The sequence below is a fragment of the Salmo salar genome, chromosome ssa18, assembly GCF_905237065.1.
Source record: "Salmo salar chromosome ssa18, Ssal_v3.1, whole genome shotgun sequence".
Taxonomy (NCBI): Eukaryota; Metazoa; Chordata; class Actinopteri; order Salmoniformes; family Salmonidae; genus Salmo; species Salmo salar.
Genome location: NC_059459.1, coordinates 43,522,268 through 43,550,235, shown reverse-complemented (window position 1 = coordinate 43,550,235; position 27,968 = coordinate 43,522,268). Strand labels below are relative to the sequence as shown.

General features: G+C 47.7%; 1 protein-coding gene across 3 annotated transcripts in view; it reads left to right on the top strand.

Moving 5' to 3' along the window:
* Positions 1 to 27,968, top strand: part of LOC106577390 (phospholysine phosphohistidine inorganic pyrophosphate phosphatase) — a 94,043-nt gene that overhangs the window by 8,078 nt on the left and 57,997 nt on the right. Inside the window, exon 7 of one of the 3 annotated variants that reach the window (XM_045701172.1) lies at positions 958 to 1,599. The exons of the other annotated variants lie outside the window; for them this stretch is intronic. Within the exon in view, the coding sequence (XP_045557128.1) occupies positions 958 to 1,492 (535 nt within the window). The 3' untranslated portion in view covers positions 1,493 to 1,599. Of the gene's footprint in view, positions 1 to 957; positions 1,600 to 27,968 lie in introns of those variants that run through there. 3 annotated transcript variants of the gene reach the window in all.

Here is a 27,968-nt window from a genome sequence, read left to right as displayed (position 1 = left end):
CAGTCGAATGTTTTGACCTACTCATTCAAGGGTTTTTACATTTACATTTACATTTAAGTCATTTAGCAGACACTCTTATCCAGAGCGACTTTTTTCTTTATTTTTACTATTTTCTACATTGTAGAATAACAGTGAAGACATCAAAACTATGAAATAACACATATGGAAGAGTGCAAAGCTGTCATTAAGGCAAAGGTTGGCTACTTTGAAGAATATAAAATGTAACATTTATTTTGATTTGTTTAACACTTTTTTGGTTACTACATGATTCCATATGTGTTATTTCATAGTTGTGATGTCTTCACTGTTATTCTACAATGTAGGAAATAGTAAAAATAAAGAAAAACCCTTGAATGAGTAGGTGTCCAAACTTTTGACTGGTACTGTACAACACAGGGCCCCAGGACAGTCAGCCATACAACACAGGGCCCCAGGACAGTCAGCCACACAACACAGGACGCCAGGACAGTCAGCCACACAACACAGGGCCCCAGGACAGTCAGCCACACAACACAGGACCCCAGGACAGTCAGCCACACAACACAGGACCCCAGGACAGTCAGCCACACAACACAGGACCCCAGGACAGTCAGCCACACAACACAGGACCCCAGGACAGTCAGTCACACAACACAGGACCCCAGGACAGTTAGTCACACAACGCAGGGCCCCAGGACAGTCAGCCACACAACACAGGACCCCAGGACAGTCAGCCACACAACACAGGACCCCAGGACAGTCAGCCACACAACACAGGACCCCAGGACAGTCAGCCACACAACACAGGACCCCAGGGGAGTCCATCACGCAACCAACACAACAACATCTATATTGGTTTTACATATTATACTGTATATAGATTTTATAGATATTTTTTATTTGAGTTTATCTTTTATTTTCTGCACTTTGAGATGTATTCTTGTATAATTAAGAGTACTATACCTCTCACTGGGTCAGCCTGGTCTCCGAGTCCCCCCACTGGGTCAGCCTGGTCTCCGAGTCTCCCACTGGGTCAGCCTGGTCTCCGAGTCTCCCACTGGGTCAGCCTGGTCTCCGAGTCTCCCACTGGGTCAGCCTGGTCTCCGAGTCTCCCACTGGGTCAGCCTGGTCTCCGAGTCTCCCACTGGGTCAGCCTGGTCTCCGAGTCTCCCACTGGGTCAGCCTGGTCTCCGAGTCTCCCCACTGGGTCAGCCTGGTCTCCGAGTCTCCCCACTGGGTCAGCCTGGTCTCCGAGTCTCCCACTGGGTCAGCCTGGTCTCCGAGTCCCCCACTGGGTCAGCCTGGTCTCCGAGTCCCCCACTGGGTCAGCCTGGTCTCCGAGTCCCCCACTGTGTCAGCCTGGTCTCCGAGTCCCCCACTGGGTCAGCCTGGTCTCCGAGTCCCCCACTGGGTCAGCCTGGTCTCCGAGTCCCCCACTGGGTCAGCCTGGTCTCCGAGTCCCCCACTGGGTCAGCCTGGTCTCCGAGTCCCCCACTGGGTTAGCCTGGTCTAAGGGTCCCACTGGTTCAACAGTGAAAGGGCAACTCCGGGATGCTGGCCTTAACGGCAGAGTTCCTCTGTCCAGTGTCTGTGTTCTTTTGCCCATCTTAATCTTTTGTTTTTATTGGCCAGTCTGAGATATGGCTTTTTCTTTGCAACTCTGCCTAGAAGGCCAGCATTCCGGAGTCGCCTCTTCACTGCTGACGTTGAGACTGGTGTTTTGTGGGTACTATTTAATGAAGCTGCCAGTTGAGGACTGTGTCTCAAACTAGACACTCTAATGTACTCTAATGCACCGGGGCCTCCCACTCCTCTTTCTATTCTGGTTAGAGCCAGTATTCTGGTTAGAACACTGTTCTGTGAAGGGAGTAGTACACAGCGTTGTACAAGATCTTCAGTTTCTTGGCATTTCTCACATGGAAAAGCCTTCATTTCTCTGAACAAGAATAGACTGACGAGTTTCAGAAGAAAGGTCTTTGTTTCAGGCCATTTTGAGCCTGTAATCGAACCCTGAAATGCTGATGCTCCAGATACTCAACTAGTCTAAAGACGGCCAGATTTATGCTTTTTAATTAGCATAGCCGTTTTCAGCTGTGCTAACAAATTTGCAAAAGGGTTTTCTAATGATCAATTAGCCTTTTAAAATGATAAACGTGGATTAGCAAACACAATGTGCCATTGGAACACAGGAGTGATGGTAGCTGATAATGGGCCTCTGTACGCCTATGTAGATATTCCATTAAAAAATTCAGCCGTTTCCTGCTACAATAGTCATTTACATCATTAACAATGTCTACACTGTATTTCTGATCAATTTGATGTTATTTTAATGGACAAAAAAAAATAATATCTTTCAAAAACAAGGACATTTCTTGTAACCCCAAGTAACCCCAAACATTTGAATGGTAGTGTACATACACACACACACACACACACACAGTGACAAATTGGCACTGATCTGAGCCATTGGGGGCCGACGGTGTGTTTGTGGCGTCATGTAACTGATGTCCAGAAGGCTGTTCAGCCTCACACAAACACTGTCTGCTACTTTCATTGTGAGTGTGAGACGTGAGATTTAGCCTTGTTTAGCCTTGCATGACCCGTAAACTCTGTGGAGAGCAGGGAACAGCCATAAACCACAGCGAAATGTGGGAAAAGACAGCTGGCTGTCTCCAAGGTTACGTTCCAAATGGAACCTATTACTTTAGTAGTTCAAAAGTAGTAGTACACTATCTAGGGGATAGGAATCCATTTGGTACTAGACCAAGTCAACTAGGCGCTGCTCTGTCAGTGCTCTGTCTCAGGCCTTCTGTGTAGTTCCCACCAGACCTTCCAATATGGCTGCTATAACATCCTAAATCTGTTACCAGGCCTTCCAATATGGCTGCTTATAACATCCTAAATCTGTTACCAGGCCTTCCAATATGGCTGCTATAACATCCTAAATCTGTTACCAGGCCTTCCAATATGGCTGCTATAACATCCTAAATCTGTTACCAGACCTTCCAATATGGCTGCTATAACATCCTAAATCTGTTACCAGGCCTTCCAATATGGCTGCTATAACATCCTAAATCTGTTACCAGACCTTCCAATATGGCTGCTATAACATCCTAAATCTGTTACCAGACCTTCCAATATGGCTGCCTGCTTCAAATGGCTGTATTGTACCCTACTGAGGGAGAACACGGAGGGAGATAAAAGGTACTTATTCATATCTCCAGCCAGATGTGATATTAATGACCCTGTTCATGACCTTCTCCTCATCCTCCTTTGGGGTTATGGAATCATGATGCCAAAAAGCCGATTAGGAAATAAAGGCCATGTTTATGGCTATAAGAAATACGGAATGGAGAAAAGAAAAAAAAACTTTCTCCCGGTGATGATAAATCCTTGTGGTCGGAGAACACTTTGTTGTGTGGATGGAATGTTTGCTAGCTAAGTGTAACCCCCCCTCCTTAACAGATACATGGCTCCATCCTCATAATAGACCAAGTGTAAACCCCCCCTCCTCCTTAACAGATACATGGCTCCATCCTCATAATAGACCAAGTGTAACCCCCCTTCCTCCTTAACAGATACATGGCTCCATCCTCATAATAGACCACGTGTACCCCCCCCCTCCTCCTTAACAGATACATGGCTCCATCCTCATAATAGACCAAGTGTAACCCCCCCCTCCTCCTTAACAGATACATGGCTCCATCCTCATAATAGACCAAGTGTAACCCCCCCTCCTTAACAGATACATGGCTCCATCCTAAAAATATACCAAGTGTAACCCCCCCCTCCTTAACAGATACATGGCTCCATCCTCATAATAGACCAAGTGTAACCCCCCCTCCTCCTTAACAGATACATGGCTCCATCCTCATAATAGACCAAGTGTAACCCCCCCCCCTCCTTAACAGATACATGGCTCCATCCTCATAATAGACCAAGTGTAACCCCCCCTCCTCCTTAACAGATACATGGCTCCATCCTCATAATAGACCAAGTGTACCCCCCCCTCCTCCTTAACAGATACATGGCTCCATCCTCATAATAGACCAAGTGTAACCCCCCCTCCTCCTTAACAGATACATGGCTCCATCCTCATAATAGACCAAGTGTAACCCCCCCCTCCTTAACAGATACATGGCTCCATCCTAATAATAGACCAAGTGTAACCCCCCCCTCCTTAACAGATACATGGCTCCATCCTCATAATAGACCAAGTGTAACCCCCCCTCCTCCTTAACAGATACATGGCTCCATCCTCATAATAGACCAAGTGTAACCCCCCCCCCTCCTTAACAGATACATGGCTCCATCCTCATAATAGACCAAGTGTAACCCCCCCTCCTCCTTAACAGATACATGGCTCCATCCTCATAATAGACCAAGTGTAACCCCCCCCCTCCTCCTTAACAGATACATGGCTCCATCCTCATAATAGACCAAGTGTAACCCCCCCCTCCTCCTTAACAGATACATGGCTCCATCCTCATAATAGACCAAGTGTAACCCCCCCTCCTCCTTAACAGATACATGGCTCCATCCTCATAATAGACCAAGTGTAACCCCCCCCCTCCTCCTTAACAGATACATGGCTCCATCCTCATAATAGACCAAGTGTAACCCCCCCCCCTAACAGATACATGGCTCCATACTCATAATAGACCAAGTGTAACCCCCCCCTTCTCCCTAACAGATACATGGCTCCATCCTCATAATAGACCAAGTGTAACCCCCCCCCACCTTAACAGATACATGGCTCCATCCTCATAATAGACCAAGTGTAACCCCCCCCCCTCCTCCTTAACAGATACATGGCTCCATCCTCATAATAGACCAAGTGTAACCCCCCCCTCCTCCTTAACAGATACATGGCTCCATCCTCATAATAGACCAAGTGTAACCCCCCCTCCTCCTTAACAGATACATGGCTCCATCCTCATAATAGACCAAGTGTAACCCCCCCCTCCTACTTAACAGATACATGGCTCCATCCTCATAATAGACCAAGTGTAAACCCCCCTCCTCCTTAACAGATAGATGGCTCCATCCTCATAATAGACCAAGTGTAACCCCCCCCCTCCTCCTTAACAGATACATGGCTCCATCCTCATAATAGACCAAGTGTAACCCCCCCTCCTCCTTAACAGATACATGGCTCCATCCTCATAATAGACCAAGTGTAACCACCCCCCTCCTCCTTAACAGATACATGGCTCCATCCTCATAATAGACCAAGTGTAACCACCCCCCTCCTCCTTAACAGATACATGGCTCCATCCTCATAATAGACCAAGTGGACCCCCCCCTCCTTAACAGATACATGGCTCCATCCTCATAATAGACCAAGTGTAACCCCCCCCTCCTCCTTAACAGATACATGGCTCCATCCTCATAATAGACCAAGTGTAACCCCCCCCCTCCTTAACAGATACATGGCTCCATCCTCATAATAGACCAAGTGTAACCCCCCCCCTCCTTAGCAGATACATGGCTCCATCCTCATAATAGACCAAGTGTAACCCCCCTTCCTCCTTAACAGATACATGGCTCCATCCTCATAATAGACCAAGTGTAACCCCCCCCCCCTCCTCCTTAACAGATACATGGCTCCATCCTCACAATAGACCAAGTATAACCCCCCTCCTCCTTAACAGATACCTGCCTCCATCCTCATAATAGACCAAGTGTAACCCCCCCCCTTAAATCAAATTTCAAAAATCAAATTTATTTTTATATAGCCCTTCGTACATCAGCTGATATTCTCAAAGTGCTGTACAGAAACCCAGCCTAAAACCCCAAACAGCAAGCAAAGCATGTGAAAGAAGCACGGTGGCTAGGAAAAACTCCCTAGGAAAAACTCCCTAGAAAGGCCAAAAACCTAGGAAGAAACCTAGAGAGGAACCAGGCTATGAGGGGTGGCCAGTCCTCTTCTGGCTGTGCAGGGTGGATATTATAACAGAACATGGTCAAAATGTTAAAATGTTAAAATGTTCATAAATGACCAGCATGGTCAAATAATAATAATCATAGTAGTTGTCGAGGGTGCAACAAGCACGTCCGGTGAACAGGTCAGGGTTCCATAGCCGCAGGCAGAACAGTTGAAACTGGAGCAGCAGCACGGCCAGGTGGACTGGGGACAGCAAGGAGTCATCATACCAGGTAGTCCTGAGGCATGGTCCTAGGGCTCAGGTCCTCCGAGAGAAAGACAGAAAGAGAGAAAGAGAGAATTAGAGAGAGCATATTTAAATACACACAGGACACCGGATAAGACAAGAGAAATACTCCAGATGTAACAGACTGACCCTAGCCCCCCGACACATAAACTACTGCAGCATAAATACTGGAGGCTGAGACAGGAGGGATCAGAAGACACTGTGGCCCCATCCGATGATACCCCGGACAGGGCCAAACAGGCAGGATATAACCCCACCCACTTTGCCAAAGCACAGCCCCCCACACCACTAGAGGGATGTCTCCAACCACCAACTTACCGTCCTAAGACAAGGCCGAGTATAGCCCACAACGATCTCCGCCATGGCACAACCCAAGGGGGGGCGCCAACCCAGACAGGAAGACCACGTCAGTGACTCAACCCACTCAAGTGACGCACCCCTCCCATGGACGGCATGGAAGAACACCAGTAGGCCAGTGACTCAGCCTCTGTAAAAGGGTTAGAGGCAGAGAATCCCAGTGGAAAGAGGGGAACCGGCAAGGCAGAGACAGCAAGGGCGGTTCGTTGCTCCAGCCTTTCCGTTCACCTTCACACTCCTGGGCCAGACTATACTTAATCATAGGACCTACTGAAGAGATAAGTCTTCAGTAAAGACTTAAAGGTTGAGACTGAGTCTGCGTCTCTCACATTGGTAGGCAGACCATTCCATAAAAATGGAGCTCTATAGGAGAAAGCCCTACCTCCAGCCGTTTGCTTAGAAATTCTAGGGACAATTAGGAGGCCTGCGTCTTGTGACCGTAGCGTACGTGTAGGTATGTACGGCAGGACCAAATCGGAAAGATAGGTAGGAGCAAGCCCATGTAATGCTTTGTAGGTTAGCAGTAAAACCTTGAAATCAGCCCTTGCCTTAACAGGAAGCCAGTGTAGGGAGGCTAACACTGGAGTAATATGATCAAAATTTTTGGTTCTAGTCAGGATTCTAGCAGCCGTATTTAGCACTAACTGAAGTTTATTTAGTGCTTTATCCGGGTAGCCGGAAAGTAGAGCATTGCAGTAGTCCAGCCTAGAAGTAACAAAAGCATGGATTAATTTTTCTGCGTCATTTTTGGACAGAAAATTTCTGATTTTTGCAATGTTACGTAGATGGAAAAAAGCTGTCCTTGAAACAGTCTTGATATGTTCTTCAAAAGAGAGATCAGGGTCCAGAGTAACGCCGAGGTCCTTCACAGTTTTATTTGAGACGACTGTACAACCATCCAGATTAATTGTCAGATTCAACAGAAGATCTCTTTGTTTCTTGGGACCTAGAACAAGCATCTCTGTTTTGTCCGAGTTTAAAAGTAGAAAGTTTGCAGCCATCCACTTCTTTATGTCTGAAACACAGGCTTCTAGCGAGGGCAATTTTGGGGCTTCACCATGTTTCATTGAAATGTACAGCTGTGTGTCGTCTGCATAGCAGTGAAATTTAACATTATGTTTTCGAATGACATCCCCAAGAGGTAAAATATATAGTGAAAACAATAGTGGTCCTAAAACGGAACCTTGAGGAACACCGGAACACCTTAACAGATACATGGCTCCATACTCATAATAGACCAAGTGTAACCCCCCCTTCTCCCTAACAGATACATGGCTCCATCCTCATAATAGACCAAGTGTAACCCCCCCACCTTAACAGATACATGGCTCCATCCTCATAATAGACCAAGTGTAACCCCCCTAACAGATACATGGCTCCATACTCATAATAGACCAAGTGTAACCCCCCCCCCCCTCCTCCTTAACAGATACATGGCTCCATCCTCATAATAGACCAAGTGTAACCCCCCCTAACAGATACATGGCTCCATACTCATAATAGACCAAGTGTAACCCCCCTCCTCCTCCTTAACAGATACATGGCTCCATCCTCACAATAGACCAAGTATAACCCCCCTCCTCCTTAACAGATACCTGGCTCCATCCTCATAATAGACCAAGTGTAACCCCCCCCCCTTAACAGATACATGGCTCCATACTCATAATAGACCAAGTGTAACCCCCCTTAACAGATACATGGCTCCATCATCATAATAGACCAAGTGTAACCCCCCCTTCTCCCTAACAGATACATGGCTCCATCCTCATAATAGACCAAGTGTAACCCCCCCCCTCCTCCTTAACAGATACATGGCTCCATCCTCATAATAGACCAAGTGTAACCCCCCCCCTCCTCCTTAACAGATACATGGCTCCATCCTCATAATAGACCAAGTGTAACCCCCCTCCTCCTTAACAGATACATGGCTCCATCCTCATAATAGACCAAGTGTAACCCCCCTCCTTAACAGATACATGGCTCCATCCTCATAATTGAACAAGTGTAACCCCCCTCCTCCTTAACAGATACATGGCTCCATCCTCATAATAGACCAAGTGTAACCCCCCTCCTCCTTAACAGATAGATGGCTCCATCCTCATAATAGACCAAGTGTAAACCCCCCCTCCTCCTTAACAGATAGATGGCTCCATCCTCATAATAGACCAAGTGTAACCCCCCTGCTCCTTAACAGATACATGGCTCCATCCTCATAATAGACCAAGTGTAACCCCCCCTCCTCCTCCTTAACAGATACATGGCTCCATCCTCATAATAGACCAAGTGTAACCCCCCCCTCCTCCTTAACAGATAAATGGCTCCATCCTCATAATCGACCAAGTGTAACCCCCCCTCCTTAACAGATACATGGCTCCATCCTCATAATAGACCAAGTGTAACCCCCCCTTAACAGATACATGGCTCCATACTCATAATAGACCAATTGTAACCCCCCCTTAACAGATACATGGCTCCATCATCATAATAGACCAAGTGTAACCCCCCTTCTCCCTAACAGATACATGGCTCCATCCTCATAATAGACCAAGTGTAAACCCCCCCCTCCTCCTTAACAGATACATGGCTCCATCCTCATAATAGACCAAGTGTAACCCCCCCCCCTCCTCCTTAACAGATACATGGCTCCATCCTCATAATAGACCAAGTGTAACCCCCCCTCCTTAACAGATACATGGCTCCATCCTCATAATTGAACAAGTGTAACCCCCCCTCCTCCTTAACAGATACATGGCTCCATCCTCATAATAGACCAAGTGTAACCCCCCTCCTCCTTAACAGATACATGGCTCCATCCTCATAATAGACCAAGTGTAAACCCCCCCTCCTCCTTAACAGATAGATGGCTCCATCCTCATAATAGACCAAGTGTAACCCCCCCTCCTCCTTAACAGATACATGGCTCCATCCTCATAATCGACCAAGTGTAACCCCCCATCCTCCTTAACAGATACATGGCTCCATCCTCATAATAGACCAAGTGTAACCCCTTCCCTCCTCCTTAACAGATACATGGCTCCATCCTCATAATAGACCAAGTGTAACCCCCCCCCTCCTCCTTAACAGATACATGGCTCCATCCTCATAATAGACCAAGTGTAACCCCCCCCTCCTCCTTAACAGATACATGGCTCCATCCTCATAATAGACCAAGTGTAACCCCCCCCCTCCTTAACAGATACATGGCTCCATCCTCATAATAGACCAAGTGTAACCCCCCCTCCTCCTTAACAGATACATGGCTCCATCCTCATAATAGACCAAGTGTAACCCCCCCTCCTCCTTAACAGATACATGGCTCCATCCTTATAATAGACCAAGTGTAACCCCCCCCCTCCTCCTTAACAGATACATGGCTCCATCCTCATAATAGACCAAGTGTAACCCCCCCTCCTCCTTAACAGATACATGGCTCCATCCTCATAATAGACCAAGTGTAACCCCCCCCCTCCTCCTTAACAGATACATGGCTCCATCCTCATAATAGACCAAGTGTAACCCCCCCCTCCTCCTTAACAGATACATGGCTCCATCCTCATGATAGACCAAGTGTAACCCCCCTCCTCCTTAACAGATAAATGGCTCCATCCTCATAATAGACCAAGTGTAACCCCCCTCCTCCTTAACAGATACATGGCTCCATCCTCATAATAGACCAAGTGTAACCCCCCCTCCTCCTTAACAGATACATGGCTCCATCCTCATAATAGACCAAGTGTAACCCCCCCTCCTCCTTAACAGATACATGGCTCCATCCTAAAAATAGACCAAGTGTAACCCCCCCTCCTTAACAGATACATGGCTCCATCCTCATAATAGACCAAGTGTAACCCCCCCTCCTCCTTAACAGATACATGGCTCCATCCTCATAATAGACCAAGTGTAACCCCCCCTCCTCCTTAACAGATACATGGATCCATCCTCAAAATAGACCAAGTGTAACCCCCCTCCTCCTTAACAGATACATGGCTCCATCCTCATAATAGACCAAGTGTAACCCCCCTCCTCCTTAACAGATACATGGCTCCATCCTCATAATAGACCAAGTGTAACCCCCTCCTCCTTAACAGATACATGGCTCCATCCTCATAATAGACCAAGTGTAACCCCCCCCTCCTCCTTAACAGATACATGGCTCCATCCTCATAATAGACCAAGTGTAACCCCCCCCCTCCTCCTTAACAGATACATGGCTCCATCCTCATAATAGACCAAGTGTAACCCCCCCCTCCTCCTTAACAGATACATGGCTCCATCCTCATAATAGGCCAAGTGTAACCCCCCCTCCTCCTTAACAGATACATGGCTCCATCCTCATAATAGACCAAGTGTAACCCCCCCCCTCCTCCTTAACAGATACATGGCTCCATCCTCATAATAGACCAAGTGTAACCCCCCCTCCTCCTTAACAGATACATGGCTCCATCCTCATAATAGACCAAGTTTAACCCCCCCTCCTCCTTAACAGATACATGGCTCCATCCTCATAATAGGCCAAGTGTAACCCCCCCTCCTCCTTAACAGATACATGGCTCCATCCTCATAATAGACCAAGTGTAACCCCCCCCTCCTCCTTAACAGATACATGGCTCCATCCTCATAATAGACCAAGTGTAACCCCCCCCTCCTCCTTAACAGATACATGGCTCCATCCTCATAATAGACCAAGTGTAACCCCCCCCTCCCCTTAACAGATAAATGGCTCCATCCTCATAATAGACCAAGTGTAACCCCCCCTCCTCCTTAACAGATACATGGCCCCATCCTCATAATAGTCCAAGTGTAACCCCCCCTTCTCCCTTAACAGATACATGGCTCCATCCTCATAATAGACCAAGTGTAACCTCCCCCTCCTCCTTAACAGATACATGGCTCCATCCTCATAATAGACCAAGTGTAACCCCCCCCTCCTCCTTAACAGATACATGGCTCCATCCTCATAATAGACCAAGTGTAACCCCCCCTAACAGATACATGGCTCCATACTCATAATAGACCAAGTGTAACCCCCCCTCCTCCTCCTTAACAGATACATGGCTCCATCCTCACAATAGACCAAGTATAACCCCCCCTCCTCCTTAACAGATACCTGGCTCCATCCTCATAATAGACCAAGTGTAACCCCCCCCCCTTAACAGATACATGGCTCCATACTCATAATAGACCAAGTGTAACCCCCCCCCCTTAACAGATACATGGCTCCATCATCATAATAGACAGAGTGTAACCCCCCCTTCTCCCTAACAGATACATGGCTCCATCCTCATAATAGACCAAGTGTAACCCCCCCCTCCTCCTTAACAGATACATGGCTCCATCCTCATAATAGACCAAGTGTAACCCCCCCCTCCTCCTTAACAGATACATGGCTCCATCCTCATAATAGACCAAGTGTAACCCCCCCTCCTCCTTAACAGATACATGGCTCCATCCTCATAATAGACCAAGTGTAACCCCCCCCCTCCTTAACAGATACATGGCTCCATCCTCATAATAGAACAAGTGTAACCCCCCCTCCTCCTTAACAGATACATGGCTCCATCCTCATAATAGACCAAGTGTAACCCCCCTCCTCCTTAACAGATAGATGGCTCCATCCTCATAATAGACCAAGTGTAAAACCCCCCTCCTCCTTAACAGATAGATGGCTCCATCCTCATAATAGACCAAGTGTAACCCCCCCTCCTCCTTAACAGATACATGGCTCCATCCTCATAATAGACCAAGTGTAACCCCCCCCTCCTCCTTAACAGATACATGGCTCCATCCTCATAATAGACCAAGTGTATCCCCCCCTCCTCCTTAACAGATAAATGGCTCCATCCTCATAATAGACCAAGTGTAACCCCCCCTCCTTAACAGATACATGGCTCCATCCTCATAATAGACCAAGTGTAACCCCCCCCTTAACAGATACATGGCTCCATACTCATAATAGACCAATTGTAACCCCCTTAACAGATACATGGCTCCATCCTCATAATAGACCAAGTGTAACCCCCCCTTCTCCCTAACAGATACATGGCTCCATCCTCATAATAGACCAAGTGTAACCCCCCCCCCTCCTCCTTAACAGATACATGGCTCCATCCTCATAATAGACCAAGTGTAACCCCCCCCTCCTCCTTAACAGATACATGGCTCCATCCTCATAATAGACCAAGTGTAACCCCCCTCCTCCTTAACAGATACATGGCTCCATCCTCATAATAGACCAAGTGTAACCCCCCCCCTCCTTAACAGATACATGGCTCCATCCTCATAATTGAACAAGTGTAACCCCCCCTCCTCCTTAACAGATACATGGCTCCATCCTCATAATAGACCAAGTGTAACCCCCCCCTCCTCCTTAACAGATACATGGCTCCATCCTCATAATAGACCAAGTGTAACCCCCCCTCCTCCTTAACAGATAGATGGCTCCATCCTCATAATAGACCAAGTGTAACCCCCCCCTCCTCCTTAACAGATAAATGGCTCCATCCTCATAATCGACCAAGTGTAACCCCCCCTCCTCCTTAACAGATACATGGCTCCATCCTCATAATAGACCAAGTGTAACCCCTCCCTCCTCCTTAACAGATACATGGCTCCATCCTCATAATAGACCAAGTGTAACCCCCCCTCCTCCTTAACAGATACATGGCTCCATCCTCATAATAGACCAAGTGTAACCCCCCCCCTCCTCCTTAACAGATACATGGCTCCATCCTCATAATAGACCAAGTGTAACCCCCCCCTCCTTAACAGATACATGGCTCCATCCTCATAATAGACCAAGTGTAACCCCCCCTCCTCCTTAACAGATACATGGCTCCATCCTCATAATAGACCAAGTGTAACCCCCCCTCCTCCTTAACAGATACATGGCTCCATCCTCATAATAGACCAAGTGTAACCCCCCCTCCTCCTTAACAGATACATGGCTCCATCCTCATAATAGACCAAGTGTAACCCCCCCTCCTCCTTAACAGATACATGGCTCCATCCTCATAATAGACCAAGTGTAACCCCCCCCTCCTCCTTAACAGATACATGGCTCCATCCTCATAATAGACCAAGTGTAACCCCCCCTCCTCCTTAACAGATACATGGCTCCATCCTCATAATAGACCAAGTGTAACCCCCCCTCCTCCTTAACAGATACATGGCTCCATCCTCATAATAGACCAAGTGTAACCCCCCCTCCTCCTTAACAGATACATGGCTCCATCCTCATAATAGACCAAGTGTAACCCCCCCCTCCTCCTTAACAGATACATGGCTCCATCCTCATAATAGACCAAGTGTAACCCCCCCTCCTCCTTAACAGATACATGGCTCCATCCTCATAATAGACCAAGTGTAACCCCCCCCCTCCTTAACAGATACATGGCTCCATCCTCATAATAGACCAAGTGTAACCCCCCCCTCCTCCTTAACAGATACATGGCTCCATCCTCATAATAGACCAAGTGTAACCCCCCCCTCCTCCTTAACAGATACATGGCTCCATCCTCAAAATAGACCAAGTGTAACCCCCCTCCTCCTTAACAGATACATGGCTCCATCCTCATAATAGACCAAGTGTAACCCCCCCTCCTCCTTAACAGATACATGGCTCCATCCTCATAATAGACCAAGTGTAACCCCCCCTCCTCCTTAACAGATACATGGCTCCATCCTCATAATAGACCAAGTGTAACCCCCCCTCCTCCTTAACAGATACATGGCTCCATCCTCATAATAGACCAAGTGTAACCCCCCCTCCTCCTTAACAGATACATGGCTCCATCCTCATAATAGACCAAGTGTAACCCCCCCCTCCTCCTTAACAGATACATGGCTCCATCCTCATAATAGGCCAAGTGTAACCCCCCCTCCTCCTTAACAGATACATGGCTCCATCCTCATAATAGACCAAGTGTAACCCCCCCTCCTCCTTAACAGATACATGGCTCCATCCTCATAATAGACCAAGTGTAACCCCCCCTCCTCCTTAACAGATACATGGCTCCATCCTCATAATAGACCAAGTGTAACCCCCCCTCCTCCTTAACAGATACATGGCTCCATCCTCATAATAGGCCAAGTGTAACCCCCCCCTCCTCCTTAACAGATACATGGCTCCATCCTCATAATAGACCAAGTGTAACCCCCCCTCCTCCTTAACAGATACATGGCTCCATCCTCATAATAGACCAAGTGTAACCCCCCCTCCTCCTTAACAGATACATGGCTCCATCCTCATAATAGACCAAGTGTAACCCCCCCTCCTCCTTAACAGATAAATGGCTCCATCCTCATAATAGACCAAGTGTAACCCCCCCTCCTCCTTAACAGATACATGGCTCCATCCTCATAATAGACCAAGTGTAACCCCCCCTTCTCCTTAACAGATACATGGCTCCATCCTCATAATAGACCAAGTGTAACCCCCCCTCCTCCTTAACAGATACATGGCTCCATCCTCATAATAGACCAAGTGTAACCCCCCCCTCCTCCTTAACAGATACATGGCTCCATCCTCATAATAGACCAAGTGTAACCCCCCCTCCTCCTTAACAGATACATGGCTCCATCCTCATAATAGACCAAGTGTAACCCCCCCCTCCTTAACAGATACATGGCTCCATCCTCATAATAGACCAAGTGTAACCCCCCCTCCTCCTTAACAGATACATGGCTCCATCCTCATAATAGACCAAGTGTAACCCCCCCTCCCCTTAACAGATACATGGCTCCATCCTCATAATAGACCAAGTGTAACCCCCCCCTCCTTAACAGATACATGGCTCCATCCTCATAATAGACCAAGTGTAACCCCCCCTCCTCCTTAACAGATACATGGCTCCATCCTCATAATAGACCAAGTGTAACCCCCCCCTCCTCCTTAACAGATACATGGCTCCATCCTCATAATAGACCAAGTGTAACCCCCCCCTCCTCCTTAACAGATACATGGCTCCATCCTCATAATAGACCAAGTGTAACCCCCCTCCCCTTAACAGATACATGGCTCCATACTCATAATAGACCAAGTGTAACCCCCCCCTCCTCCTTAACAGATACATGGCTCCATCATCATAATAGACCAAGTGTAACCCCCCCTCCTCCTTAACAGATACATGGCTCCATCCTCATAATAGACCAAGTGTAACCCCCCCTTAACAGATACATGGCTCCATACTCATAATAGACCAAGTGTAACCCCCCCCCCCTTAACAGATACATGGCTCCATACTCATAATAGACCAAGTGTAACCCCCCCCCCTCCTCCTTAACAGATACATGGCTCCATCCTCATAATAGACCAAGTGTAACCCCCCCTCCTCCTTAACAGATAGATGGCTCCATCCTCATAATAGACCAAGTGTAACCCCCCCTCCTCCTTAACAGATACATGGCTCCATCCTCATAATAGACCAAGTGTAACCCCCCCCCCTCCTCCTTAACAGATACATGGCTCCATCCTCATAATAGACCAAGTGTAACCCCCCCTCCTCCTTAACAGATACATGGCTCCATCCTCATAATAGACCAAGTGTAACCCCCCCCTCCTCCTTAACAGATACATGGCTCCATCCTCATAATAGACCAAGTGTAACCCCCCCTCCTCCTTAACAGATACATGGCTCCATCCTCATAATAGACCACGTGTAACCCTCCCCTCCTCCTTAACAGATACATGGCTCCATCCTCATAATAGACCAAGTGTAACCCCCCCCTCCTTAACAGATACATGGCTCCATCCTCATAATAGACCAAGTGTAACCCCCCCCCCCTCCTCCTTAACAGATACATGGCTCAATCCTCATAATAGACCAAGTGTAACCCCCCCCCTCCTCCTTAACAGATACATGGCTCCATCCTCATAATAGTCCAAGTGTAACCCCCCTCCTTCTCCCTAACAGATACATGGCTCCATCCTCATAATAGACCAAGTGTAACCCCCCCTCCTCCTTAACAGATACATGGCTCCATCCTCATAATAGACCAAGTGTAACCCCCCCTCCTCCTTAACAGATACATGGCTCCATCTTCATAATAGACCAAGTGTAACCCCCCCCCCTCCTTAACAGATACATGGCTCCATCCTCATAATAGACCAAGTGTAACCCCCCCTCCTCCTTAACAGATAGATGGCTCCATCCTCATAATAGACCAAGTGTAACCCCCCCTCCTCCTTAACAGATACATGGCTTCATCCTCATAATAGACCAAGTGTAACCCCCCCCCTTAACAGATACATGGCTCCATACTCATAATAGACCAAGTGTAACCCCCCCCTTAACAGATACATGGCTCCATCATCATAATAGACCAAGTGTAACCCCCCTCCTCCTTAACAGATACATGGCTCCATCCTCATAATAGACCAAGTGTAACCCCCCCTCTTCCTTAAAAGATACATGGCTCCATCCTCATAATAGACCAAGTGTAACCCCCCCCCTCCTTAACAGATACATGGCTCCATCCTCATAATAGACCAAGTGTAACCCCCCTCCTCCTTAACAGATACATGGCTCCATCCTCATAATAGACCAAGTGTAACCCCCCCTCCTCCTTAACAGATACATGGCTCCATCCTCATAATAGACCAAGTTGAACCCCCCCCCCTTAACAGATACATGGCTCCATACTCATAATAGACCAAGTGTAACCCCCCCCCTTAACAGATACATGGCTCCATACTCATAATAGACCAAGTGTAACCCCCCTTAACCCCCCTCCTCCTTAACAGATACATGGCTCCATCCTTATAATAGACCAAGTGTAACCCCCCCTCCTCCTTAACAGATAGATGGCTCCATCCTCATAATAGACCAAGTGTAACCCCCCTCCTCCTTAACAGATACATGGCTCCATCCTCATAATAGACCAAGTGTAACCCCCCCCCCTCCTCCTTAACAGATACATGGCTCCATCCTCATAATAGACCAAGTGTAACCCCTCCCCCTCCTTAACAGATACATGGCTCCATCCTCATAATAGACCAAGTGTAACCCCCCCCTCCTCCTTAACAGATACATGGCTCCATCCTCATAATAGACCAAGTGTAACCCCCCCCTCCTCCTTAACAGATACATGGCTCCATCCTCATAATAGACCACGTGTAACCCCCCCCTCCTCCTTAACAGATACATGGCTCCATCCTCATAATAGACCAAGTGTAACCCCCCTCCTTAACAGATACATGGCTCCATCCTCATAATAGACCAAGTGTAACCCCCCCCCCTCCTCCTTAACAGATACATGGCTCCATCCTCATAATAGACCAAGTGTAACCCCCCTCCTTAACAGATACATGGCTCCATCCTCATAATAGACCAAGTGTAACCCCCCTCCTCCTTAACAGATACATGGCTCCATCCTCATAATAGACCAAGTGTAACCACCCCCCCCTTAACAGATACATGGCTCCATACTCATAATAGACCAAGTGTAACCCCCCCCTTAACAGATACATGGCTCCATCATCATAATAGACCAAGTGTAACCCCCCCTCCTCCTTAACAGATACATGGCTCCATCCTCATAATAGACCAAGTGTAACCCCCCCTCCTCCTTAAAAGATACATGGCTCCATCCTCATAATAGACCAAGTGTAACCCCCCCCCCTCCTCCTTAACAGATACATGGCTCCATCCTCATAATAGACCAAGTGTAACCCCCCTCCTCCTTAACAGATACATGGCTCCATCCTCATAATAGACCAAGTGTAACCCCCCCTCCTCCTTAACAGATACATGGCTCCATCCTCATAATAGACCAAGTTGAACCCCCCCCCTTAACAGATACATGGCTCCATACTCATAATAGACCAAGTGTAACCCCCCCCTTAACAGATACATGGCTCCATACTCATAATAGACCAAGTGTAACCCCCCTTAACCCCCCCTCCTCCTTAACAGATACATGGCTCCATCCTCATAATAGTCCAAGTGTAACCCCCCCTTCTCCCTAACAGATACATGGCTCCATCCTCATAATAGACCAAGTGTAACCCCCCCTCCTCCTTAACAGATACATGGCTCCATCCTCATAATAGACCAAGTGTAACCCCCCCCCTCCCCTTAACAGATAAATGGCTCCATCCTCATAATAGACCAAGTGTAACCCCCCCCTCCTCCTTAACAGATACATGGCCCCATCCTCATAATAGTCCAAGTGTAACCCCCCCTTCTCCCTAACAGATACATGGCTCCATCCTCATAATAGACCAAGTGTAACCTCCCCTCCTCCTTAACAGATACATGGCTCCATCCTCATAATAGACCAAGTGTAACCCCCCCTCCTCCTTAACAGATACATGGCTCCATCCTCATAATAGACCAAGTGTAACCCCCCCTCCTCCTTAACAGATACATGGCTCCATCCTCATAATAGACCAAGTGTAACCCCCCCCTCCTTAACAGATACATGGCTCCATCCTCATAATAGACCAAGTGTAACCCCCCTCCTCCTTAACAGATACATGGCTCCATCCTCATAATAGACCAAGTGTAACCCCCCCCCTTAACAGATACATGGCTCCATACTCATAATAGACCAAGTGTAACCCCCCCCTTAACAGATACATGGCTCCATCATCATAATAGACCAAGTGTAACCCCCCCTCCTCCTTAACAGATACATGGCTCCATCCTCATAATAGACCAAGTGTACCCCCCCTCCTCCTTAACAGATACATGGCTCCATCCTCATAATAGACCAAGTGTAACCCCCCTCCTCCTTAACAGATACATGGCTCCATCCTCATAATAGACCAAGTGTAACCCCCCCCCCTTAACAGATACATGGCTCCATACTCATAATAGACCAAGTGTAACCCCCCCTTAACAGATACATGGCTCCATCATCATAATAGACCAAGTGTAACCCCCCCTCCTCCTTAACAGATACATGTCTCCATCCTCATAATAGACCAAGTTGAACCCCCCCCCCTTAACAGATACATGGCTCCATACTCATAATAGACCAAGTGTAACCCCCCCCCCCTTAACAGATACATGGCTCCATACTCATAATAGACCAAGTGTAACCCCCCCTTAACCCCCCTCCTCCTTAACAGATACATGGCTCCATCCTTATAATAGACCAAGTGTAACCCCCCCTCCTCCTTAACAGATAGATGGCTCCATCCTCATAATAGACCAAGTGTAACCCCCCTCCTCCTTAACAGATACATGGCTCCATCCTCATAATAGACCAAGTGTAACCCCCCTCCCCTCCTCCTTAACAGATACATGGCTCCATCCTCATAATAGACCAAGTGTAACCCTCCCTCCTCCTTAACAGATACATGGCTCCATCCTCATAATAGACCAAGTGTAACCCCCCCCTCCTCCTTAACAGATACATGGCTCCATCCTCATAATAGACCAAGTGTAACCCCCCTCCTCCTTAACAGATACATGGCTCCATCCTCATAATAGACCACGTGTAACCCTCCCCTCCTCCTTAACAGATACATGGCTCCATCCTCATAATAGACCAAGTGTAACCCCCCTCCTTAACAGATACATGGCTCCATCCTCATAATAGACCAAGTGTAACCCCCCCCCCCCTCCTCCTTAACAGATACATGGCTCAATCCTCATAATAGACCAAGTGTAACCCCCCCTCCTCCTTAACAGATACATGGCTCCATCCTCATAATAGTCCAAGTGTAACCCCCTCCTTCTCCCTAACAGATACATGGCTCCATCCTCATAATAGACCAAGTGTAACCCCCCCCTCCTCCTTAACAGATACATGGCTCCATCCTCATAATAGACCAAGTGTAACCCCCCCTCCTCCTTAACAGATACATGGCTCCATCTTCATAATAGACCAAGTGTAACCCCCCCCCCTCCTTAACAGATACATGGCTCCATCCTCATAATAGACCAAGTGTAACCCCCCCCTCCTCCTTAACAGATAGATGGCTCCATCCTCATAATAGACCAAGTGTAACCCCCCCTCCTCCTTAACAGATACATGGCCTCATCCTCATAATAGACCAAGTGTAACCCCCCCCTTAACAGATACATGGCTCCATACTCATAATAGACCAAGTGTAACCCCCCCTTAACAGATACATGGCTCCATCATCATAATAGACCAAGTGTAACCCCCCCTCCTCCTTAACAGATACATGGCTCCATCCTCATAATAGACCAAGTGTAACCCCCCCTCTTCCTTAAAAGATACATGGCTCCATCCTCATAATAGACCAAGTGTAACCCCCCCCTCCTTAACAGATACATGGCTCCATCCTCATAATAGACCAAGTGTAACCCCCCTCCTCCTTAACAGATACATGGCTCCATCCTCATAATAGACCAAGTGTAACCCCCCCCTCCTCCTTAACAGATACATGTCTCCATCCTCATAATAGACCAAGTTGAACCCCCCCCCTTAACAGATACATGGCTCCATACTCATAATAGACCAAGTGTAACCCCCCCCCCCTTAACAGATACATGGCTCCATACTCATAATAGACCAAGTGTAACCCCCCTTAACCCCCCTCCTCCTTAACAGATACATGGCTCCATCCTTATAATAGACCAAGTGTAACCCCCCCTCCTCCTTAACAGATAGATGGCTCCATCCTCATAATAGACCAAGTGTAACCCCCCTCCTCCTTAACAGATACATGGCTCCATCCTCATAATAGACCAAGTGTAACCCCCCCCCCCCTCCTCCTTAACAGATACATGGCTCCATCCTCATAATAGACCAAGTGTAACCCTCCCCCCTCCTTAACAGATACATGGCTCCATCCTCATAATAGACCAAGTGTAACCCCCCCCTCCTCCTTAACAGATACATGGCTCCATCCTCATAATAGACCAAGTGTAACCCCCCTCCTCCTTAACAGATACATGGCTCCATCCTCATAATAGACCACGTGTAACCCTCCCCCTCCTCCTTAACAGATACATGGCTCCATCCTCATAATAGACCAAGTGTAACCCCCCTCCTTAACAGATACATGGCTCCATCCTCATAATAGACCAAGTGTAACCCCCCCCCCTCCTCCTTAACAGATACATGGCTCCATCCTCATAATAGACCAAGTGTAACCCCCCCTCCTTAACAGATACATGGCTCCATCCTCATAATAGACCAAGTGTAACCCCCCCTCCTCCTTAACAGATACATGGCTCCATCCTCATAATAGACCAAGTGTAACACCCCCCCCCCTTAACAGATACATGGCTCCATACTCATAATAGACCAAGTGTAACCCCCCCCCCCTTAACAGATACATGGCTCCATCATCATAATAGACCAAGTGTAACCCCCCTCCTCCTTAACAGATACATGGCTCCATCCTCATAATAGACCAAGTGTAACCCCCCCTCCTCCTTAACAGATACATGGCTCCATCCTCATAATAGACCAAGTGTAACCCCCCCCTCCTCCTTAACAGATACATGGCTCCATCCTCATAATAGACCAAGTGTAACCCCCCCTCCTCCTTAACAGATACATGGCTCCATCCTCATAATAGACCAAGTGTAACCCCCCCTCCTCCTTAACAGATACATGGCTCCATCCTCATAATAGACCAAGTTGAACCCCCCCTTAACAGATACATGGCTCCATACTCATAATAGACCAAGTGTAACCCCCCTTAACAGATACATGGCTCCATACTCATAATAGACCAAGTGTAACCCCCCCCTTAACCCCCTCCTCCTTAACAGATACATGGCTCCATCCTCATAATAGTCCAAGTGTAACCCCCCCCCCTTCTCCCTAACAGATACATGGCTCCATCCTCATAATAGACCAAGTGTAACCCCCCTCCTCCTTAACAGATACATGGCTCCATCCTCATAATAGACCAAGTGTAACCCCCCCCTCCTCCTTAACAGATACATGGCTCCATCCTCATAATGGACCAAGTGTAACCCCCCCCCTTAACAGATACTTGGCTCCATCCTCATAATAGACCAAGTGTAACCCCCCTCCTCCTTAACAGATACATGGCTCCATCCTCATAATAGACCACGTGTAACCCTCCCCCTCCTCCTTAACAGATACATGGCTCCATCCTCATAATAGACCAAGTGTAACCCCCCCCCCTTAACAGATACATGGCTCCATCATCATAATAGACCAAGTTTAACCCCCCCTCCTCCTTAACAGATACATGGCTCCATCCTCATAATAGACCAAGTGTAACCCCCCCCTCCTCCTTAACAGATACATGTCTCCATCCTCATAATAGACCAAGTTGAACCCCCCTTAACAGATACATGGCTCCATACTCATAATAGACCAAGTGTAACCCCCCTTAACCCCCTCCTCCTTAACAGATACATGGCTCCATCCTTATAATAGACCAAGTGTAACCCCCCCTCCTCCTTAACAGATAGATGGCTCCATCCTCATAATAGACCAAGTGTAACCCCCCCTCCTCCTTAACAGATACATGGCTCCATCCTCATAATAGACCAAGTGTAACCCCCCCTCCCTCCTCCTTAACAGATACATGGCTCCATCCTCATAATCGACCAAGTGTAACCCCCCCTCCTTAACAGATACATGGCTCCATCCTCATAATAGACCAAGTGTAACCCCCCCCTCCTTAACAGATACATGGCTCCATCCTCATAATAGACCAAGTGTAACCCCCCTCCTCCTTAACAGATACATGGCTCCATCCTCATAATAGACCAAGTGTAACACCCCCCCCTTAACAGATACATGGCTCCATACTCATAATAGACCAAGTGTAACCCCCCTTAACAGATACATGGCTCCATCATCATAATAGACCAAGTGTAACCCCCCTCCTCCTTAACAGATACATGGCTCCATCCTCATAATAGACCAAGTGTAACCCCCCCTCCTCCTTAAAAGATACATGGCTCCATCCTCATAATAGACCAAGTGTAACCCCCCCCCTCCTCCTTAACAGATACATGGCTCCATCCTCATAATGGACCAAGTGTAACCCCCCCCTCCTCCTTAACAGATACATGGCTCCATCCTCATAATAGACCAAGTGTAACCCCCCCTCCTCCTTAACAGATACATGGCTCCATCCTCATAATAGACCAAGTTGAACCCCCCCCCTTAACAGATACATGGCTCCATACTCATAATAGACCAAGTGTAACCCCCCCTTAACAGATACATGGCTCCATACTCATAATAGACCAAGTGTAACCCCCCCTTAACCCCCCCTCCTCCTTAACAGATACATGGCTCCATCCTCATAATAGTCCAAGTGTAACCCCCCTTCTCCCTAACAGATACATGGCTCCATCCTCATAATAGACCAAGTGTAACCCCCCCTCCTCCTTAACAGATACATGGCTCCATCCTCATAATAGACCAAGTGTAACCCCCCCCCTCCTTAACAGATACATGGCTCCATCCTCATAATGGACCAAGTGTAACCCCCCCCTCCTTAACAGATACATGGCTCCATCCTCATAATAGACCAAGTGTAACCCCCCCTCCTCCTTAACAGATACATGGCTCCATCCTCATAATAGACCACGTGTAACCCTCCCCCTCCTCCTTAACAGATACATGGCTCCATCCTCATAATAGACCAAGTGTAACCCCCCCCTCCTTAACAGATACATGGCTCCATCCTCATAATAGACCAAGTGTAACCCCCCTCCCCTCCTCCTTAACAGATACATGGCTCCATCCTCATAATAGTCCAAGTGTAACCCCCCTTCTCCCTAACAGATACATGGCTCCATCCTCATAATAGACCAAGTGTAACCCCCCCTCCTCCTTAACAGATACATGGCTCCATCCTCATAATAGACCAAGTGTAACCCCCCCCTCCTTAACAGATACATGGCTCCATCCTCATAATGGACCAAGTGTAACCCCCCCCCTCCTTAACAGATACTTGGCTCCATCCTCATAATAGACCAAGTGTAACCCCCCTCCTCCTTAACAGATACATGGCTCCATCCTCATAATAGACCACGTGTAACCCTCCCCCTCCTCCTTAACAGATAGATGGCTCCATCCTCATAATAGACCAAGTGTAACCCCCCCTCCTCCTTAACAGATACATGGCTCCATCCTCATAATAGACCAAGTGTAACCCCCCCTCCCCTCCTCCTTAACAGATACATGGCTCCATCCTCATAATCGACCAAGTGTAACCCCCTCCTCCTTAACAGATACATGGCTCCATCCTCATAATAGACCAAGTGTAACCCCCCTCCTTAACAGATACATGGCTCCATCCTCATAATAGACCAAGTGTAACCCCCCTCCTCCTTAACAGATACATGGCTCCATCCTCATAATAGACCAAGTGTAACACCCCCCTTAACAGATACATGGCTCCATACTCATAATAGACCAAGTGTAACCCCCCCTTAACAGATACATGGCTCCATCATCATAATAGACCAAGTGTAACCCCCCTCCTCCTTAACAGATACATGGCTCCATCCTCATAATAGACCAAGTGTAACCCCCCCTCCTCCTTAAAAGATACATGGCTCCATCCTCATAATAGACCAAGTGTAACCCCCCCCCCTCCTCCTTAACAGATACATGGCTCCATCCTCATAATGGACCAAGTGTAACCCCCCTCCTCCTTAACAGATACATGGCTCCATCCTCATAATAGACCAAGTGTAACCCCCCCCCTCCTCCTTAACAGATACATGGCTCCATCCTCATAATAGACCAAGTTGAACCCCCCCCCTCCTCCTTAACAGATACATGGCTCCATCCTCATAATAGACCAAGTGTAACCCCCCTCCTCCTTAACAGATACATGGCTCCATCCTCATAATAGACCAAGTGTAACCCCCCCTCCTCCTTAACAGATACATGGCTCCATCCTCATAATAGACCAAGTTGAACCCCCCCCCCTTAACAGATACATGGCTCCATACTCATAATAGACCAAGTGTAACCCCCCCTTAACAGATACATGGCTCCATACTCATAATAGACCAAGTGTAACCCCCCCTTAACCCCCCCTCCTCCTTAACAGATACATGGCTCCATCCTCATAATAGTCCAAGTGTAACCCCCCTTCTCCCTAACAGATACATGGCTCCATCCTCATAATAGACCAAGTGTAACCCCCCCTCCTCCTTAACAGATACATGGCTCCATCCTCATAATAGACCAAGTGTAACCCCCCCCCCTCCTCCTTAACAGATACATGGCTCCATCCTCATAATGGACCAAGTGTAACCCCCCCCCCCTTAACAGATACTTGGCTCCATCCTCATAATAGACCAAGTGTAACCCCCTCCTCCTTAACAGATACATGGCTCCATCCTCATAATAGACCACGTGTAACCCTCCCCCTCCTCCTTAACAGATACATGGCTCCATCCTCATAATAGACCAAGTGTAACCCTCCCCCCTTAACAGATACATGGCTCCATCATCATAATAGACCAAGTGTAACCCCCCCTCCTCCTTAACAGATACATGGCTCCATCCTCATAATAGACCAAGTGTAACCCCCCCCTCCTCCTTAACAGATACATGTCTCCATCCTCATAATAGACCAAGTTGAACCCCCCCTTAACAGATACATGGCTCCATACTCATAATAGACCAAGTGTAACCCCCCTTAACCCCCCTCCTCCTTAACAGATACATGGCTCCATCCTTATAATAGACCAAGTGTAACACCCCCCCTCCTCCTTAACAGATAGATGGCTCCATCCTCATAATAGACCAAGTGTAACCCCCCTCCTCCTTAACAGATACATGGCTCCATCCTCATAATAGACCAAGTGTAACCCCCCCCCTCCTCCTTAACAGATACATGGCTCCATCCTCATAATCGACCAAGTGTAACCCCCCCCCCTCCTTAACAGATACATGGCTCCATCCTCATAATAGACCAAGTGTAACCCCCCCTCCTTAACAGATACATGGCTCCATACTCATAATAGACCAAGTGTAACCCCCCCTCCTCCTTAACAGATACATGGCTCCATCCTCATAATAGACCAAGTGTAACACCCCCCCCTTAACAGATACATGGCTCCATACTCATAATAGACCAAGTGTAACCCCCCTTAACAGATACATGGCTCCATCATCATAATAGACCAAGTGTAACCCCCCCTCCTCCTTAACAGATACATGGCTCCATCCTCATAATAGACCAAGTGTAACCCCCCCCTCCTCCTTAAAAGATACATGGCTCCATCCTCATAATAGACCAAGTGTAACCCCCCCCTCCTCCTTAACAGATACATGGCTCCATCCTCATAATGGACCAAGTGTAACCCCCCCTCCTCCTTAACAGATACATGGCTCCATCCTCATAATAGACCAAGTGTAACCCCCCCTCCTCCTTAACAGATACATGGCTCCATCCTCATAATAGACCAAGTTGAACCCCCCCCCCTTAACAGATACATGGCTCCATACTCATAATAGACCAAGTGTAACCCCCCCCTTAACAGATACATGGCTCCATACTCATAATAGACCAAGTGTAACCCCCCTTAACCCCCTCCTCCTTAACAGATACATGGCTCCATCCTCATAATAGTCCAAGTGTAACCCCCCCTTCTCCCTAACAGATACATGGCTCCATCCTCATAATAGACCAAGTGTAACCCCCCCCTCCTCCTTAACAGATACATGGCTCCATCCTCATAATAGACCAAGTGTAACCCCCCCCCCTCCTTAACAGATACATGGCTCCATCCTCATAATGGACCAAGTGTAACCCCCCCCCCTCCTTAACAGATACTTGGCTCCATCCTCATAATAGACCAAGTGTAACCCCCTCCTCCTTAACAGATACATGGCTCCATCCTCATAATAGACCACGTGTAACCCTCCCCTCCTCCTTAACAGATACATGGCTCCATCCTCATAATAGACCAAGTGTAACCCCCCTCCTTAACAGATACATGGCTCCATACTCATAATAGACCAAGTGTAACCCCCCTCCCCTCCTCCTTAACAGATACATGGCTCCATCCTCATAATAGTCCAAGTGTAACCCCCCTTCTCCCTAACAGATACATGGCTCCATCCTCATAATAGACCAAGTGTAACCCCCCCCTCCTCCTTAACAGATACATGGCTCCATCCTCATAATAGACCAAGTGTAACCCCCCCCCTCCTTAACAGATACATGGCTCCATCCTCATAATGGACCAAGTGTAACCCCCCCCTCCTTAACAGATACTTGGCTCCATCCTCATAATAGACCAAGTGTAACCCCCCTCCTCCTTAACAGATACATGGCTCCATCCTCATAATAGACCACGTGTAACCCTCCCCCTCCTCCTTAACAGATACATGGCTCCATCCTCATAATAGACCAAGTGTAACCCCCCCTCCTTAACAGATACATGGCTCCATCCTCATAATAGACCAAGTGTAACCCCCCCTCCCCTCCTCCTTAACAGATACATGGCTCCATCCTCATAATAGACCAAGTGTAACCCCCCCTCCTTAACAGATACATGGCTCCATCCTCATAAT